The sequence below is a fragment of the Cebidichthys violaceus genome, unplaced genomic scaffold, assembly GCF_023349555.1.
Source record: "Cebidichthys violaceus isolate CVI_PGR_0920_01 unplaced genomic scaffold, fCebVio1.0.p SCAF_123, whole genome shotgun sequence".
NCBI classification, from domain to species: domain Eukaryota; kingdom Metazoa; phylum Chordata; class Actinopteri; order Perciformes; family Stichaeidae; genus Cebidichthys; species Cebidichthys violaceus.
Window position 1 is genome coordinate 284,740 of NW_027176289.1, and position 14,740 is coordinate 299,479.

General features: G+C 41.8%; 1 protein-coding gene and 1 long non-coding RNA gene across 2 annotated transcripts; both read right to left on the bottom strand.

Moving 5' to 3' along the window:
• Positions 1-605: 605 nt before the first annotated feature.
• Positions 606-1,602, bottom strand: LOC137869483 (uncharacterized). The gene is made up of 3 exons (XR_011102295.1): positions 1,515-1,602; positions 1,138-1,236; positions 606-999 (listed from the first exon to the last, which is right to left on the bottom strand). It is a non-coding gene; the product is annotated as an uncharacterized lncRNA (long non-coding RNA).
• A 6,576-nt stretch (positions 1,603-8,178) lies between these two features.
• Positions 8,179-14,405, bottom strand: nr1d2a (nuclear receptor subfamily 1, group D, member 2a). Its single transcript, XM_068706911.1, has 8 exons — positions 14,133-14,405; positions 11,576-11,803; positions 11,371-11,459; positions 11,119-11,263; positions 10,337-11,022; positions 10,027-10,212; positions 9,564-9,774; positions 8,179-9,375 (listed from the first exon to the last, which is right to left on the bottom strand). Exons 1-8 carry the CDS (start codon positions 14,161-14,163, stop codon positions 9,176-9,178), a joined length of 1,776 nt encoding a protein of 591 aa, XP_068563012.1. The 5' UTR covers positions 14,164-14,405; the 3' UTR covers positions 8,179-9,175.
• Between the last annotated feature and the right edge of the window lie 335 nt (positions 14,406-14,740).

The following is a 14,740-nucleotide window of genomic DNA, read 5'->3' on the forward strand; positions in this document are numbered from 1 at the left end:
ACTTCTATTGAATTGAATTGAATATAATTTATTGTTAACTTCTAAAGGTATCTACAAATCTTTAAGTCTTCAAATCCCTTAGATGTTAATAAAAAACAGAAGCGAGGCATACAGAGAGGTCTACAATATACGTTTGATGGATATATCCAGGATTTCAAACTGATTCAGCTGCTAAAACAAGTTAAAAAGATAAAGATAGAAGCTAAAGCTGACAGATCTCAGTGTAAACGTAAACTACCACATCACCTGGAGATCGAGACAGAAGAAGCATGTTCTTACATTCAGTAGCTGGTGTAGAATAGCACATAGTTAATGTGTGCTAATGTTAGCTCCACAGGTTTTTACATAAATATTTACGTAGAAATGTAGCGTTTTAGAAACGTTTATACTTTTCCAACATCTCCTATTAACGAGTATCAATATTAGATTAGATTGTGGTGCAGGAAGTTGTTAAATACTTTTATTTTGGAGTTTCAGTCAGCACACAAACACTTAATAGGAAATGAATATACCAGAATTATCCTCTCATTAATCTATTTTTAATATATGTATTTAATGATTGTAGTTCTTTATAAATCCCTTTACAAATAAAACATGATGTACAAGAACAGCAATGCAAGATAATGAAAACTAGATCAATGACAACAACGTTCAGTATTATGGGAGACATTGATTGGAAAACAATACATCATTGTTATTAGTTTATATATTGGTCACACTCTATACACTAAGTCTAAGTTATACATAATGTGTAAAACACGCTGAATCAGAAATCAGAAAAGCTGCATATTTACACTGCAGATGCAACACTTTGATTTATTCAGTGTGAAAGCTAAAACAGAGAAAGTAAAACTGCTGCAATGATTCCAGTCTTTAACATAAAAGAGCACAAACATTCATGTATTCTTTGTTTCCAGAGTAACTGGAGAGTAACTTCTTTGTATGAACGATGCTGTGGTGCATCTCTCTGGGAGTTGTTCTCACAGCATCATCAAGCATCTAAACAGAAAGATAGAAGCATTTTTTGGTATTTGGAGAAGATTCAGTGTGTGTGTGTGTGTGTGTGTGTGTGTGTGTGTGTGTGTGTGTGTGTGTGTGTGTGTGTGTGTGTGTGTGTGTGTGTGTGTGCACGCGCACCTTGTACTGCTTTCATTGCTCAACTTGTATCTTCTCTGGAAGTTTCCTCCAGGTCAGTTGGAAGTCAGTCAAACCCTGCTGAGCAAGTGCTGCACTTAACTAAAGAAGAAAAGAAATGACACTTTAAGTATTTTGTTTCGTGCGCGCACACACACACACACACACACACACACACACACACACACACACCCTTAAAACCAAGTCTGAACTGTCAAACAGGCCTTTGAACAAGCGAGGACCGGTCAAAATGTCCTCACTTTGCAAAAATGTCCCCTCAGGTCTGAAAACTCCTAATGGTCCTTACAAAGATATATATTTAAAAGTGGAAACACACACACACACACACACACACACACACACACACACACACACAATACCTGCTTTAGCAGGTCGGCACTGAGGGCTGGATCTTCCATGTTCTTGCTGGAATGGATCCTTATCCTCACCACTGTTTCCCGTGCTTTGTAAACTGCACAGGGTCACAAATACCAGGAGGAAGTTTAAAACACACACACACACACACACACACACACACACACACACACACACACACACACACACACACACACACACACACACACACACACACACGAGATCTGTGTTTTCTATCAGCACCAGTGGAGCTAACCGGTGTCAGTCCTCAAGGAGGCGATTCAGAGCTAATCATGATTGATCAATGTTTCCATGACCACTGCAGTAAACAAACATGACACATATACCGATGCATGTTCAGCTAGCACTTTGTCAAACTGCACAGCTGTGGTAGTTTTGAGCAGAAGTGAACCCAGACAGGAGTCAGCTTTCTCCTGTCGTTTCATGCTATGGCGCCCTCTAGCTGCAACACTCAGAATGCAGCTTGCACTTGTGTTGCATTAAGATTTTTCAGGAGACGCATTCCTGAACGTGTGAAATCGATCTTGCTTAGCTCATCTGCGTTAGCCTACATGTGTGTGTTTGAGCCTTTAGTTTTTTTCAAACTCAATATAACATTTTAGACTGTTTCTGTGGTGGGTTGCAAAGGGTTCCAAGACATTTTCCAAGAAAGTCAAGATGGGGAATTATGGAAGATGTGCACAATTGAAATAAAAAAATCGACATTATCTTTTGGTGTGAACTACCGTTTTGGAGGGAAAGTTCAATACAACATTAAATGAGTTAAGTTCAACTCAACTAAATTGTTGATTTCTATTAGGAGGGTTTATAATTATGTCAGCTTAAGATAATAAAATGTTAGTTTCTATCGGCGTACAACATGATCAATACAGTCTAAAGAAATAAACTCTATATTTCCATTTTTTCCCCTGTTAATTCTCATGGAAAGTTTCCACCTTGAATATTCCCAAAATGGTGCAACCCTGCAGGAAACAACAGCAACAGGCAACAAAATTACAGCTTCAGTTTCTACTTTGGCTGAAAGCAACATTCAATCAGATCAATGCGTCTTCCATGCTGTGTCTAACATCTCATCTAACGGTAAGCTTAAAAAGGGGAAATGTTCGCGTGATTCACACCTCCAGTGCAGAAGAAAGGATAAGTCGAGTTGCAAGGCTTGTCAGTCCAGCTTCCGTTTGTCAACATTACGGTGGCACAGTTGTCTAACACGTTCAGCTCGCCGGGTTGTCCATTTTGCCAGTTCATGAATCCTTTGTTTTCTCCAGGTTCTCCGTACCAACCCCAGAGTTTACGTTTGTAAATGCCAATCCACGCTGGCCACACTTGACTACTAAATGACCCCAAGATTTGAGAGTTCATCACTGAATCTTTCATGGAGACCAGATCGCTTCCGTTAGCTTTGCAGCTGGCTTTGGCCTCAATCCAAGTACTTGGACTCTGATTAAGATAGTACTGCTCACCTGTTGAGATAAAGAAAATGAGTAAGTAGAAGAAATAGTTGAACAAAGGTTTTAAAAAGGTACCGTGAGCAAATGGATTCATATCACAGCTATTAGGTATTAGCCGTAGTACAGTAAAAAGGTGTGGCCAGCGTGGGCATCCGAAGTAAAGTATCAGTTGTTGCTAACTAACATTGATTACATGAGCCACTTGATGACAGGCCACCATTGTCAAGGATCATTAATGAGGGAAGACATCTCACTCCATAACACCACTGTGCTTCTCGAGTAAAATCATCAGTGGATTGCATCGTCAAATGTGCGTTCTCCTAGATAAACTTTCATTCATGTTATCATATCATATAATACATATAATATAGTAGTAAATGCATTTACTCAAATACAGTAACTCAGGACAATTTTGAGGTACTGTACATGAGTATTTCCATTTTGTGCTACTCTAATCTAATCCAAAATGTCAAGACTGTACCAACCACCCACCATCATGACAAACAAATGGTTTCTTATCGGAGCAGCTGGCATCTGTCCACGCCCCATCACTGCACATGGCCGCGCACATCGCAGCGTTTTTATTCGGAGGACTAAATTTCCAATTTGGAGCCGTGACTTGTCTTCCGTCAAGCCAGGTCCATTGTAAGCCATACACAAACAGTCCTATCCAGGCTTTGCCTGTGTATCCCCCCGTTGGAGTGTTGCAAACGGCGTTGGCGTCTTCCATGTTCTTTATTTGGGCCATTGTAATGTACTCTGAGTTGCAGTACCTTTGGGCATCCTCCCAAATCATCTCCTCTTCGATGAAGTAGTAGACGTATGGAAAAGAAGAGGAGAGGACGCAGAAACCTGAGCAGGGAAGTGTATTTGTTTTGACAGCTGTACTTTTTTTATACCAAATTGTAATTACCAAAAATTGAGCAGTGATACACTTCACAATTGGAAATGTGATGGTCCAATAAGATCTAATCTATCAATCATCACAAAAATCCCATCTCACCTGTGAGAAAGAGTGTCGCCAACACGGCCTTGTCCATGCTGACTTTGATTAACTCTAGACGAAAGAACATGAATGAACATAAAGTACATAAGTATTTGCATCAAAATATAGTTAAAGTACCAAAAGTAAATGTACGCTTTGTGCTAATTTCAGAATAAAGATTATAAAGATTATTGATCTATTAATGTGTTCATCACATGAATGTTGCAACTGTCAAAGCTTTATTTTTTCATTTTTACAATGAATCAATAAAGCCTTACCTTTATATTACACCATAATTTATGTGTTGATTGTATTTTGTATTGTTGATCTAAATCTGCAAACTTAACTATCAAATAAAAATAGTGCACTAAAAAAAGTATAATATTGGCTTCCAAAATGTGGAGTAGTTGAGTAGAAGTATAACGTAGCATAAAATGGAAGTACTCAAGTGCAGGTACCTTAGAATTGTACATTAGTACAGCACTTGAGTAAATGTACTTTCCACCACTGCTTGACACTAATATTACCAACAAATGAACCTAATGACCTAAACTGATATTTTGACAGGTATGAATACACGTTTGGCTCTTTGAGATTTCATTGATTTTGTCTTTTGTCACTTTGAAGTAAAAATGTTACAAACATCGGCCTCCTATTCGTTTCCAGAATGTAACCCAAACATGGTGAAGCTGCTTTGAGCTCATATGGTGCACAATACCTGAATATACACTTAACCTCAAGGCAAAATTAGTATTGTACTTTTACTTTTAATTAAAGACTCAGCTGTTTTCAGACCTGACTTCTCTTTGTGTTTACCTTTTGATTTTTTTGTTTTAGGCAAAACATGTTGAACCCTGTGTAGCTGTAAACAATTATGGAGACAATTATTTACTTTTTTGATCAAAGTCTTTTTTCACCCTCATTTTCCATTTTATCCTTCACGTTCATTCAATCAATTCAAATATGTATGTTGCTCTCAGTAGAGAGAAGTAAAGAATAAGAAACTCTCAAGTCAGTTTTGTATTCTATGGTGATACATTTATGACAAGCTGCATAAAAGTCTTTTCTCCTTTTGCACTAAGCAGTGTCAGATAGTTACAAAACCAATATATGAAGCTACATATTTACTAAGATTCACACTTACCAAATTTCAAATGTCTTCAGTTGATTGAGCTTGCGTGAGCATCTGTTTGTCCTCTTCAGTGTTTGACCACTACCGTTGTGTTTGAGGCTCCTTTTCTATGTTAATGCAAATCAGCACAGTTTGATCTACAGACGAACGATTAACTTTGAACGACACGGATTGGATGAGAAAACTGTGACCCACCCTCACTGACAAAAAAAAAAATAAAAAAAATAAAAAATCAACCTTTTCCACTGTCACGGCCGGAACAAAAGTTATTACTTGCAGATCATAACAGCAGAGATAATTTAGCTTTGTTTGATCTTTTTATAAAGACATGATTTGGAAATGCTCAAAACCTTAATGTCTGACCAAAAAAAAAACAGTGAATATTAAATCACAAATATCCTGAAATAACATTTTTTTTTAAATTACTAGATAAGTTAATAAGTTACTAGAAAGTCAATGTTTTTCCACCAGCCTTTGATATTTTAAATGCAACATCATTATTATTATTAATATTTTATCATTTTAAGAGCCTATTAAACTCATAGAAGGAACTTCAAAGTATATGTATCCCCTTGTGTTTAAAAGAAAGCTTCAATATTTTTGAGAAATATACTCATTTGCTTAGTAAGATGAGGTGATTGATACCATTCTGGTCTGTAGGCTATGCTTAGCTTAGCATAAAGACTGTAAGCGTGAGGAGACAGCTAGCCTGGCTAAACGAACAAGAGTATTCATTGATTAAGTCGAAGCTTTCTAAGTGCTGGTTGTTGTATTTTTTAACATTGGAAATGTCTATGTTTTATATGATGCAACAGCCAACAGCCGGCTAGCTTAGCTTAGCATAAAGACTGTAAGCAGGAGGACACAGATAGCCTGGCTTAACAATTATGATAATGTGTTGATTCGTAAGCTATAGTGCTGGTGGGTGTATTATTTTTTAACTCATGTTTGAAGGTCTATCTTAAATATAAGCAACAGCAACCAGCCGCTTAGCTTAGAATAAATACTGGTATTTACATTCTTTATGCTAAGCTAAGCTAACTTGCTGCCATCTGTAGCTTTAATATTTAACGTGTGGCATAACTCTTCTCATCTTCTCGGAAAGAAAGCAAAGAAGCGTGAAATGTCAAACTACAAGCTGCAGCTACATTCATGACACACACCTGGAGATTCTTGTCTTTTCTCTTCTATTACCACATTTACATCATCGTGAGACCCGAGTAGATGTCAACATCATGTGGTCAGTTAGATTTGAATGAATCATCTGGAAAAACAATGAATGCAAATAATAAGTTTGCAACATGTCTTTTTGGTGATCGGGTTTAAGAGAAATTTACCTGAACCAATCAGACAAATCAGAAAGAATTGGAGTAGTGCAGTAGTGATGTATGGGACAATGTGGAGGATACTTAGACTGAGTTTTGGTGAGACAGAGCACCTTAAACCCTTCAAATAAAACATACTTAAAAGGGAACAATCAAATGATCGGTTACAAAAAAAAAGTCACACCAAACAGATGGATTCATTCTTTTGTTTCCTGTCATTTAAACATTTGAAGGTAGCCTGCTAAATGTTTGATATTTTGAGTCCTTTTATGCCACTGATTTGATAACATGTAATAAAAAATGTGCCGCACATTGTTTTGTTAAATGATACCTGCTCTCCACGCTCTCACTTTAATTTCTACAAGGTCGATGACATAAAACATCAGACTTTAGTTCTTCGTCATCAGCTCAGAATGGATGTTGATGGTATTGTGTGACCTCGTGGATTTGAATGATACATTTAAAGAGATTTGAATACAGAGACGAACGTCGCGTTAAAACGTCCGTAGAGAAGAAATCTACGCTGACCTAAAAAAAACAATGAGTTTGAGTGAAGGACTTTGTGTGCACAGGTCAATATTTACCTGCTCATAGTTTGCGTGGGATGAAGTGGAGGAAGCAGCTCCAGACGTGTGACGCACCTCTGCAGGTGTTTTCACTTTGTGCTTGATGAAATGCAGCCGAGGTAGAAAGTCGTGCCGCAGGCTGCTCATGGATCATTGGACTCTAAACTCATTTTATATTTGTTGAAAATGTACATTCGGAGGGTTTTGAATACAAAGACAATCTCTTGTTAAAACATTGTCCTTTTGTGGAAAATAAATCTCTAAGTTGTCTTTCAGATACAGATATAAAATTGTGCTTTTAGTATAAAATCTGAGCGGTCAGGCTTCCTCAGATGTTTAAAGATTAGTTTTATACCTCTCTGGTCACTGATTTTGAGATTTGGCTCTTTGTCTTAACATACAAAATACGGCATGATGCTTGTGTGCATCTACTGTATTACCTGTCTGTGTGAGTGTATTCTGAACCCATTTTTTTAAGGTGATTTATAAGTTTAGGGTCTTTCATTTTGGCTGCAAGTCTGTGCACCTGCTCTGCATCAATCTGATTGTAATCAAGCCTAAAATGCCACCCGGTTCTGTTTTTTGGGGTCATCTGGGCTCAACTCAACCTCGACTAAAGGGCAGTTTCAGATCCTAACTGTCTTGTGTAGTAAAATGAGAGGTTCCTTCCTCGTATGTTTCTTTTTATTGTAAAGTTTCTTTGGAAAAAAAAAAAGTTGGTTATTGAAAAAAAAAAAAAAAAAAAAGGTGGAAAAACTGCGTTAATAATATATATTTTTTACACCCTGAGGAAATTTGAAACTCAAAGAAAATTGCACATTTCCAACTTGTGTACATGTGGTAGAACAATGGTGATGGCATGGGTGTTATGGGGCAATGTGGTGATGATGGGAAAAGTGAGAGAATAAAAGTTTCAGGTCTTCTTTAAAATAGATTGTTAGCTTAGCTGATTTGAAACATATGCCAGTAAATTGGAAAGTTGATCTGCAGGTGGATCGTTGGAGGCTAAGCTCATTCATATTACGCAACAATTTGCAAAGACAAACTTGTAACGTCAGGTTATCAAGTGGAAAGTGAGTTGAAATCAAGATGCTGCTGTTGAACAGCTCCACCTAGTGGAGAACAACTGCCACTCTGAAGTCAGCTTCATTCATTCAACAATACTTAGAGTAAACACACAAAGTACAAAGAGTATTTTTCACTTGTATTTATTCATACTATATCATTTATATTCTATGTTCATCAGATATTTATATATATATAAATTTATATAGTTATTTACATATGGCAGTGTTGCCAGTTGAAGAAACATATTTCAACAAAATGGATGACAAACATTAAAATTCAGTGCTATGCTGAAAGCACACAAAGCTCAATAAAAAAAAAAATATATATGTACACAAAAATGGGAAAAACAGCAGAAACACATGTGACAATGTTCACATGTAGCGTTTACATGTTACTTGGTTTTTCTGCTCCAGAACATGTGCAAATGTAGTGTTGCTTTAAAAAAAAATTAAAAAAAAAAAATGGCATCACCGACTCCCCCAGAAAAATCACCAGACAGTGTACAGGCAGTTGTAAAAAAAAAAAAAAAGGAAAAAAAATTAAATAAAAATAAAACATTCGACACTATTTACAGTGAAACTGTGAACTGATGCTTTCTGAGACGAGAGGGAGAAGACCCAAGTCAAAACTGTTTGCATTAAGTACAGCCATGCATTAGCAGCGGTCGTCACACATTCGTCGATACATTTCTCCGATTATCTCGCCGACATCAGTCAAGAATTATTGGACCAAACCAACATGCGGTGTGTCTGGTACACATCCCGTCTCTCACATTCGCCCGCTCGTCAGAGTACACACACTTTGGAATTAAACGGCTTTTGGGTCGAGCGATCGTTTTCATGAAGCCAGTCGTGTGTTCTTCGTTTCCTCTGGAAAATATAAAAAGCGCTGACACTTTTGTTTGCGCACGCTCTTCTATAAATACAGTACGTCTTTATATTCTTCTCTCTTCGGGTCTACTCAACAAAAATAGAATAAAAAATAACTTTTGAATACATTCTAGGAACAAACACGCGACTGGGTTGGTCGGGTGGAGGGCGAGGGCGCAGTAAGAGGCAGGTCCTGGTGGAGGTGTGTGGATAAGGTGGACAGGAAGCTTTTTTGTTGTTTTTGTTTTTTCTTCACGGGTGCACCGTGAAGGAGAGCAGCTCCTCCGAGTGCATGTTGTTGAGTGAACGCAGCTCGGGAAGCTTGAGCAGCAGCTTGGTGAAGGTGGTGGCCGAGTCCTCGCCGTGGTTCTGCATCACCAGGTTTCTCAAACCCCGGATCAGTTTGTCCTGCAGGGCCTCGACTGAGCCCAGGTCCTGGATCCCCGAGCGATCTGTGCCAGAAGAGAAACGGAGGGAGAACGGGTTAATGTTGGAGGCCAGAAAGCCCTTTCATTAACCATTAACGTTTTAGAGAGAGAGAGAGAGAGAGAGAGAGAGAGAGAGACAGAGAGACAGAGAGAGAGAGAGAGAGAGAGAGAGATTTCTATCAAAACCAATGTAAACAAACAAGTTTTCTTACCGGCTGAGACGAGCACCACGGCCGTGAAGAGGCTCATTTCGTCCGAGTCGAGCCGCAGCGCCGCCAGCTTCTCGCTGAACTCGCACATGGAGTTGAGCAGCTCGCCGGCGCCCAGCGACCGCAGCGTGTCGAGGCTGTAGCGTTTGCCGCTCAAGAAGGTCACCGTGCGCTCGACCACGTTGAACAGAGAGGCGAATCGGACCATCAGCACCTGGGAAGAGAGCGGAGGAGGTTGGTTTGAGTTGTGCAGGTAAAGACAAGTCTCATCTCTTATAAGTAGAAATGTCTTTTAATGCACCAAAAGAGAGTTTGTGAAGACTCTTTCATTTCCATTCCAACTGTTATCAGAGTAAATATTATCTGTTTAAAAAGCCACGGTGGCTCCTACATTCCGGGTATTCGAGGAGCCCGCCCGCGTTTGACTTCAAAAAGCGAGCGCAGAACAACACGGAGCGTTTATTACCTCAAAGGTTCCGGCCTTCAGCAGGCCGACCTGGTCGTGCTCGGGGAGGTCACGGAAGCCTGGGATCCTCTTGGCGAAGTCGACCACGTCCCGCACGGCCGGGGTGAAGCTCATGGAGAACTCCTCCCAGACCTCCTGGCTCGGCTTGCGGGGGTCCACGTAAGGTGATGAGTTCATGGGACAGACCTGGAGAAAAGTCAAGTCGGTCAGACAGGGACGAGGGGGGGGGGGGGGGTGAGGCGCCTAACTTTTGTTTTAGATGCAAGAATATTGATAGAAATTTCAAGAATGAGAAAGACAAACCACTCACCAAGTGTGCTCTGCTGTTCACGCAGCTGGTTGGTCCATTATAACCACTTGAGGCAGTTTGTGTGTTCACGCCATGCTGTCTTTGGCCGTCTTCTGATGGTTTACAGCTTGGGGTGCCGTTGAGCTGCTGCTGCTGCTGCTGCTGCTGCTGCTGCTGGTGAACTCCCCTCTCCTCCCTGTAAGCGGCGTTGGCGACGTGCTGGCCGTTACTGTAAGCGCCGTGCTGGTAACCCCCGACGGCCACGTTGTTGTTGTTGTTGTTCCAGCAGCTCGTCCCGGACGAGGGCGAGGCCTGGACCTGTTGGCTGTACGCGAAGGCGTCGCGGTGCTGCCTGCTCGCCGTCGCGGCCTCGTCCTCGCCGCTGTCCGACCCGCAGGAGGAGGCCGAGCTGGAGTTTATGTCCATTGAAACCACGGACTCAGAGTCCTGCGGGCACCTCGGGGAGGAAGGGTTGGAGCACGACGGGGAGTCGGAAGCGGAGGAGGACGAAGAGGAGGAGGAGGAGGAGGAGGATAGCGAGGAGCTGGCGTCGCTGGTCATGGCCTCCATGGGCAGCGACGGGCTCTGGTGGCCGTGCAGCATGCTGTGCAGCTGGCTGTTGTTGCTCATCATGTTGTTCATGGCGTTCTGCATCTCCAGCAGCATCCTCTGCTTTTCCCTCTTTGGGATGCGGCCAAATCGGACAGCTGGGAGTAAAAAAAAAGGAGTGCCGTTAGATTGTGTCGAGATTAAAACAACGTTTAACGAGCTTTTGGAGTTAATGATTCAACTCGACCGCTCACCATCTCTGGACATGCCGACGGACAGACACTTCTTGAAGCGACACTGCTGGCAGCGGTTCCTGTTGATCCTCATGATGGTGCAGTTCTCCATCTTAAGACACTTCTTGTACTGGATGTTCTGCTGGATGCTTCTCCTGAAGAAGCCCTGAAGAAGAACAAAAAAAAAAAAAAACACAAGAGGTGAGCACAAGTCGTTCCAAGTCAGCAAACAGGATGTGAATCAAGCTTCTTCCTCTGGGGAACTCGTCTCACCTTGCAGCCCTCGCAGGCGTGGACGCCATAGTGGAAGCCAGAGGCCACGTCGCCACACACCTTGCACAACAGCACCATGCCGTTAATTTCTGCGAGAGAAAAAAAAAAAAAATAAGACATAAGCAATGAATTATGGGTAACCAGATCAGATACGCAACATATTTCTCAATCGTCTTAATAATACGACTTTTGATGCTGTGCTTACTGGTAATGCTGCTCTTGGCTGATGTGGAGGAGCGCCCGGCCTTCTCCGCGCCGTGGCCTCGCTGCTTGGCCGGCGGGGAGATGTCCACCACCATGCCCACGGCCCTGCTGGGCAGCGACTGGCGGGACACCGACTGCGACGCGGTCAGGAAGCCTCTGCCGGGGGTGCTCATCACGAAGGACTCCGGGCTGGAGGCGGAGCCGGAGGAAATGTAGGCGATGACTCCTCCTGTGGAGAGAGAGAGACGGTGACACTGTTATAGCGCGGTAATTACCTCCCTTTTTTTTTTTATTTCAAGGCAATTACAAACACAGCATTCAAAATCTATGTTCTTAAGCTTTGTAAGACAAACACACACACACACCCATATCGACATCCAGATATTCAATGCAATTCCACTTTTCTAAATGCCAAGCATGCCACAGTCACTGTGACACAAGAGACGATAACACCGGTTAAACCGCAGTCGTTAGATCTTTTTTTATTGTTTTGTGTGCCAAATTACACTTGGCAGTACATCAAGTACACAAATGTGCCAACTTGACACGCCTAGACGAGCGGAGCGGTCCAGAATGTGTGCGTTTCCTGGTTTGTTCGCTGCTCAGATTGACCTGCTCTTATCAGCCACAGGGCTGGCTGGTTGGATAACACCGTTACATAACAAAACGCGTGTCTCCATGCCATGGGAGTGTGCTCCAGACAAGGGTCACTGAAGCACTGGAGCAACGAGAGCCGTCGTGGGAAGAAAAGAATGGCTTAAAAAAATAAAAAGAGGAAAAACAACCACTGGTGGGTTATGTAATGACAGGTTAGGCCAGATTACAGCTCCGGTTTGTTTTGTTAAAAAAAATAATTATAATAATAGTGTCACTGATGCACCAAGTAATAAATGGATTAGCTTTTAGGGAAAGTGCCCTTCGGCAAGGCACTAGAATCAGTGTTCATACATATTAAAAAAAAAAGCTATTATTTCCAAGACTTTTCAATGCCTTTGAGTCAAATGTCCATACATTCTCTGGAAAGACTTGTGTATGCAGAAAAAAAAAAAAAAAAAAAAGGTTAGAGTGTGACGTCACCCCACGCAGAGAACAAAGTAACGTCAAAACGACGTAACTGACGTTTAAGTATTGTTTTGCCAATGTAGATTTTTTTCCACCTCATGTACTCGATCTTAAAAGTTATGTGTGAAGTAAATCCCTATGGCTTCTCCAAAAAAAACAAAAACAAAAAAAAAAAAAAAACCTTTCGGGTTTATTTTTTTCCCCATGGTTTTCAAAAGACCGTTAAAACCCTGAAGAATGTAAAGTTAACTGGTGACGTGACTTGAGTCGGTAGTTTAAATTTTAAAAGCAGGTCAAATATGCTTGGTAAGTTTCCATTTCAAAATAAAACGTGTTTATCTTGGAGGTGACCGTGGCTAAGTGGAGAGCAGGGCTGTCTTTCAATCAGAGGGTCAGAGGTTCAATTCCCGGTCTCATGTCAATGTGTCCTTGAGCAAGACACTTAACCCCAAAAATTGCTCCCGTAGCTGTGTCCACGGTGTGTAGATAGACACTGAAATGTAAGTCGCTTTGGATAAAAGCGTCTGCTAAATGACTGTAATGTAATGTAATATTTGTGTAAAAGCCTGATTTTCTTCCTAAATTAAAACAGATGATTACCTAACCTCAACCATGACTGTTCGCTTTTTTTTTTTTCTTTACGGCCCACCCACACGTGGACCTGTCATGAATTTCTGTGAAACTGAAGCGCGAGGAGCAGTGAAAAGAAAAAAAGAAAAAAAAAAAAAAAGAAAATCTAGGTCAGTGGCTGCTGCTGTCTTTCCTCCTCCTCCCCTCCTCCTGTCTCACGTGTACCTCGCGGTGCAGCCTCGCGTGGCGCGTCCTGTGTACAGCGTGATTTATGCAACGTTCTGCGTCACGGGCTCCCCCTCCAGCCAATCCGAGAAGAGCTCTAACCTGAGACGCGTGCTCGCGGAGGACACGCCCCTCGGCCAATCAGAGGAGTGTTCCTATGAGAGCGTGTACACACGGAACACATGGCCTCGGCTACGCCGTCCATGTGAGCGGGTACGTGGGGAAGATAAACACGGTTGTTGTGTCAAATGTAAATGTAGCGCCGACGCGTCCTACGGAACTGGGGCACTCCTAACCCCGTTAACAAGACGCGGTTTCCGGGGAGCATTCGCGTTTTCACAGTTCAATAACTTATACAAAAATTGTGACATTGTTGACGATCATAGTTCTGAAAAACAGTTTAAATGGCAGGACTCCATTCATTTGTGTGTTGCCCTCTTAGTAAATACTTTATTCCCTGGATCCATTAAAAAAAATAAAATAAGTATGATGCATTCAGGGAACCACGAATGATTTTTCTACCACAAATAAAAAAGACAAAATCAAACGTGACGCTCTGTAACGGTGAGGTATTTAAAGACTGAACTGGGACTTTTAAAGAAGACCGTTATTCCCTTTAAATGTTAACACTCTGCACAGTGCATGCAATGAATGACAACGTTACATTCTCTGCCTAAAATCCTGATGAAGTGTCCTCTTACCGGGCTTGGTTGTCCCCATCTCCTCAGGCATCTCTTGATAGAGGAAATTAAAAAAAAAATCTCTCCCAACAGATGATTCAAACTGTCTGTCACGACGTCTGCAAATCTCACGGAAAGAACAATTAAACTTAACGTTTGTGCGCGAGTACTTTAAAGATGACGCTCATGTCAGAAGTCTATTTCTGTAAGTAATCTGCAGAGTTTCTCGATGGGAAGAAGGAGTCTAACACGTCTGGATCGATGGAGCTCCCCTCTTGTTGTGTGAGGAGCAGCGGCTCGTCAGGAGAACTAAATGTTCTCAATCGTGGGCTCGCCCATGTGACCTATTTGTCGGACACGCCCCCTCGCCATCCGCCCTTTGCGTCTCGAGCCACTTTAACCCAGTGACACACTTTCAGGACACCGGAGGGGGGGCGGAGCCAACGCGCCTCGTGGATTGTGCAGAGAGAGAGAGAGAGAGGAATGGTAACACGGCAGGTCACGTTGCAGAGCACAACGTGAACAACGCTGAACCGGAGCAGCAGAGTACAGTCACGCTGTCCGTGGACTACCAGGGCACCTTTGTGTGTGTGTGTGTGTGTGTGTGTGTGTGTGTGTGTGTGTGTGTG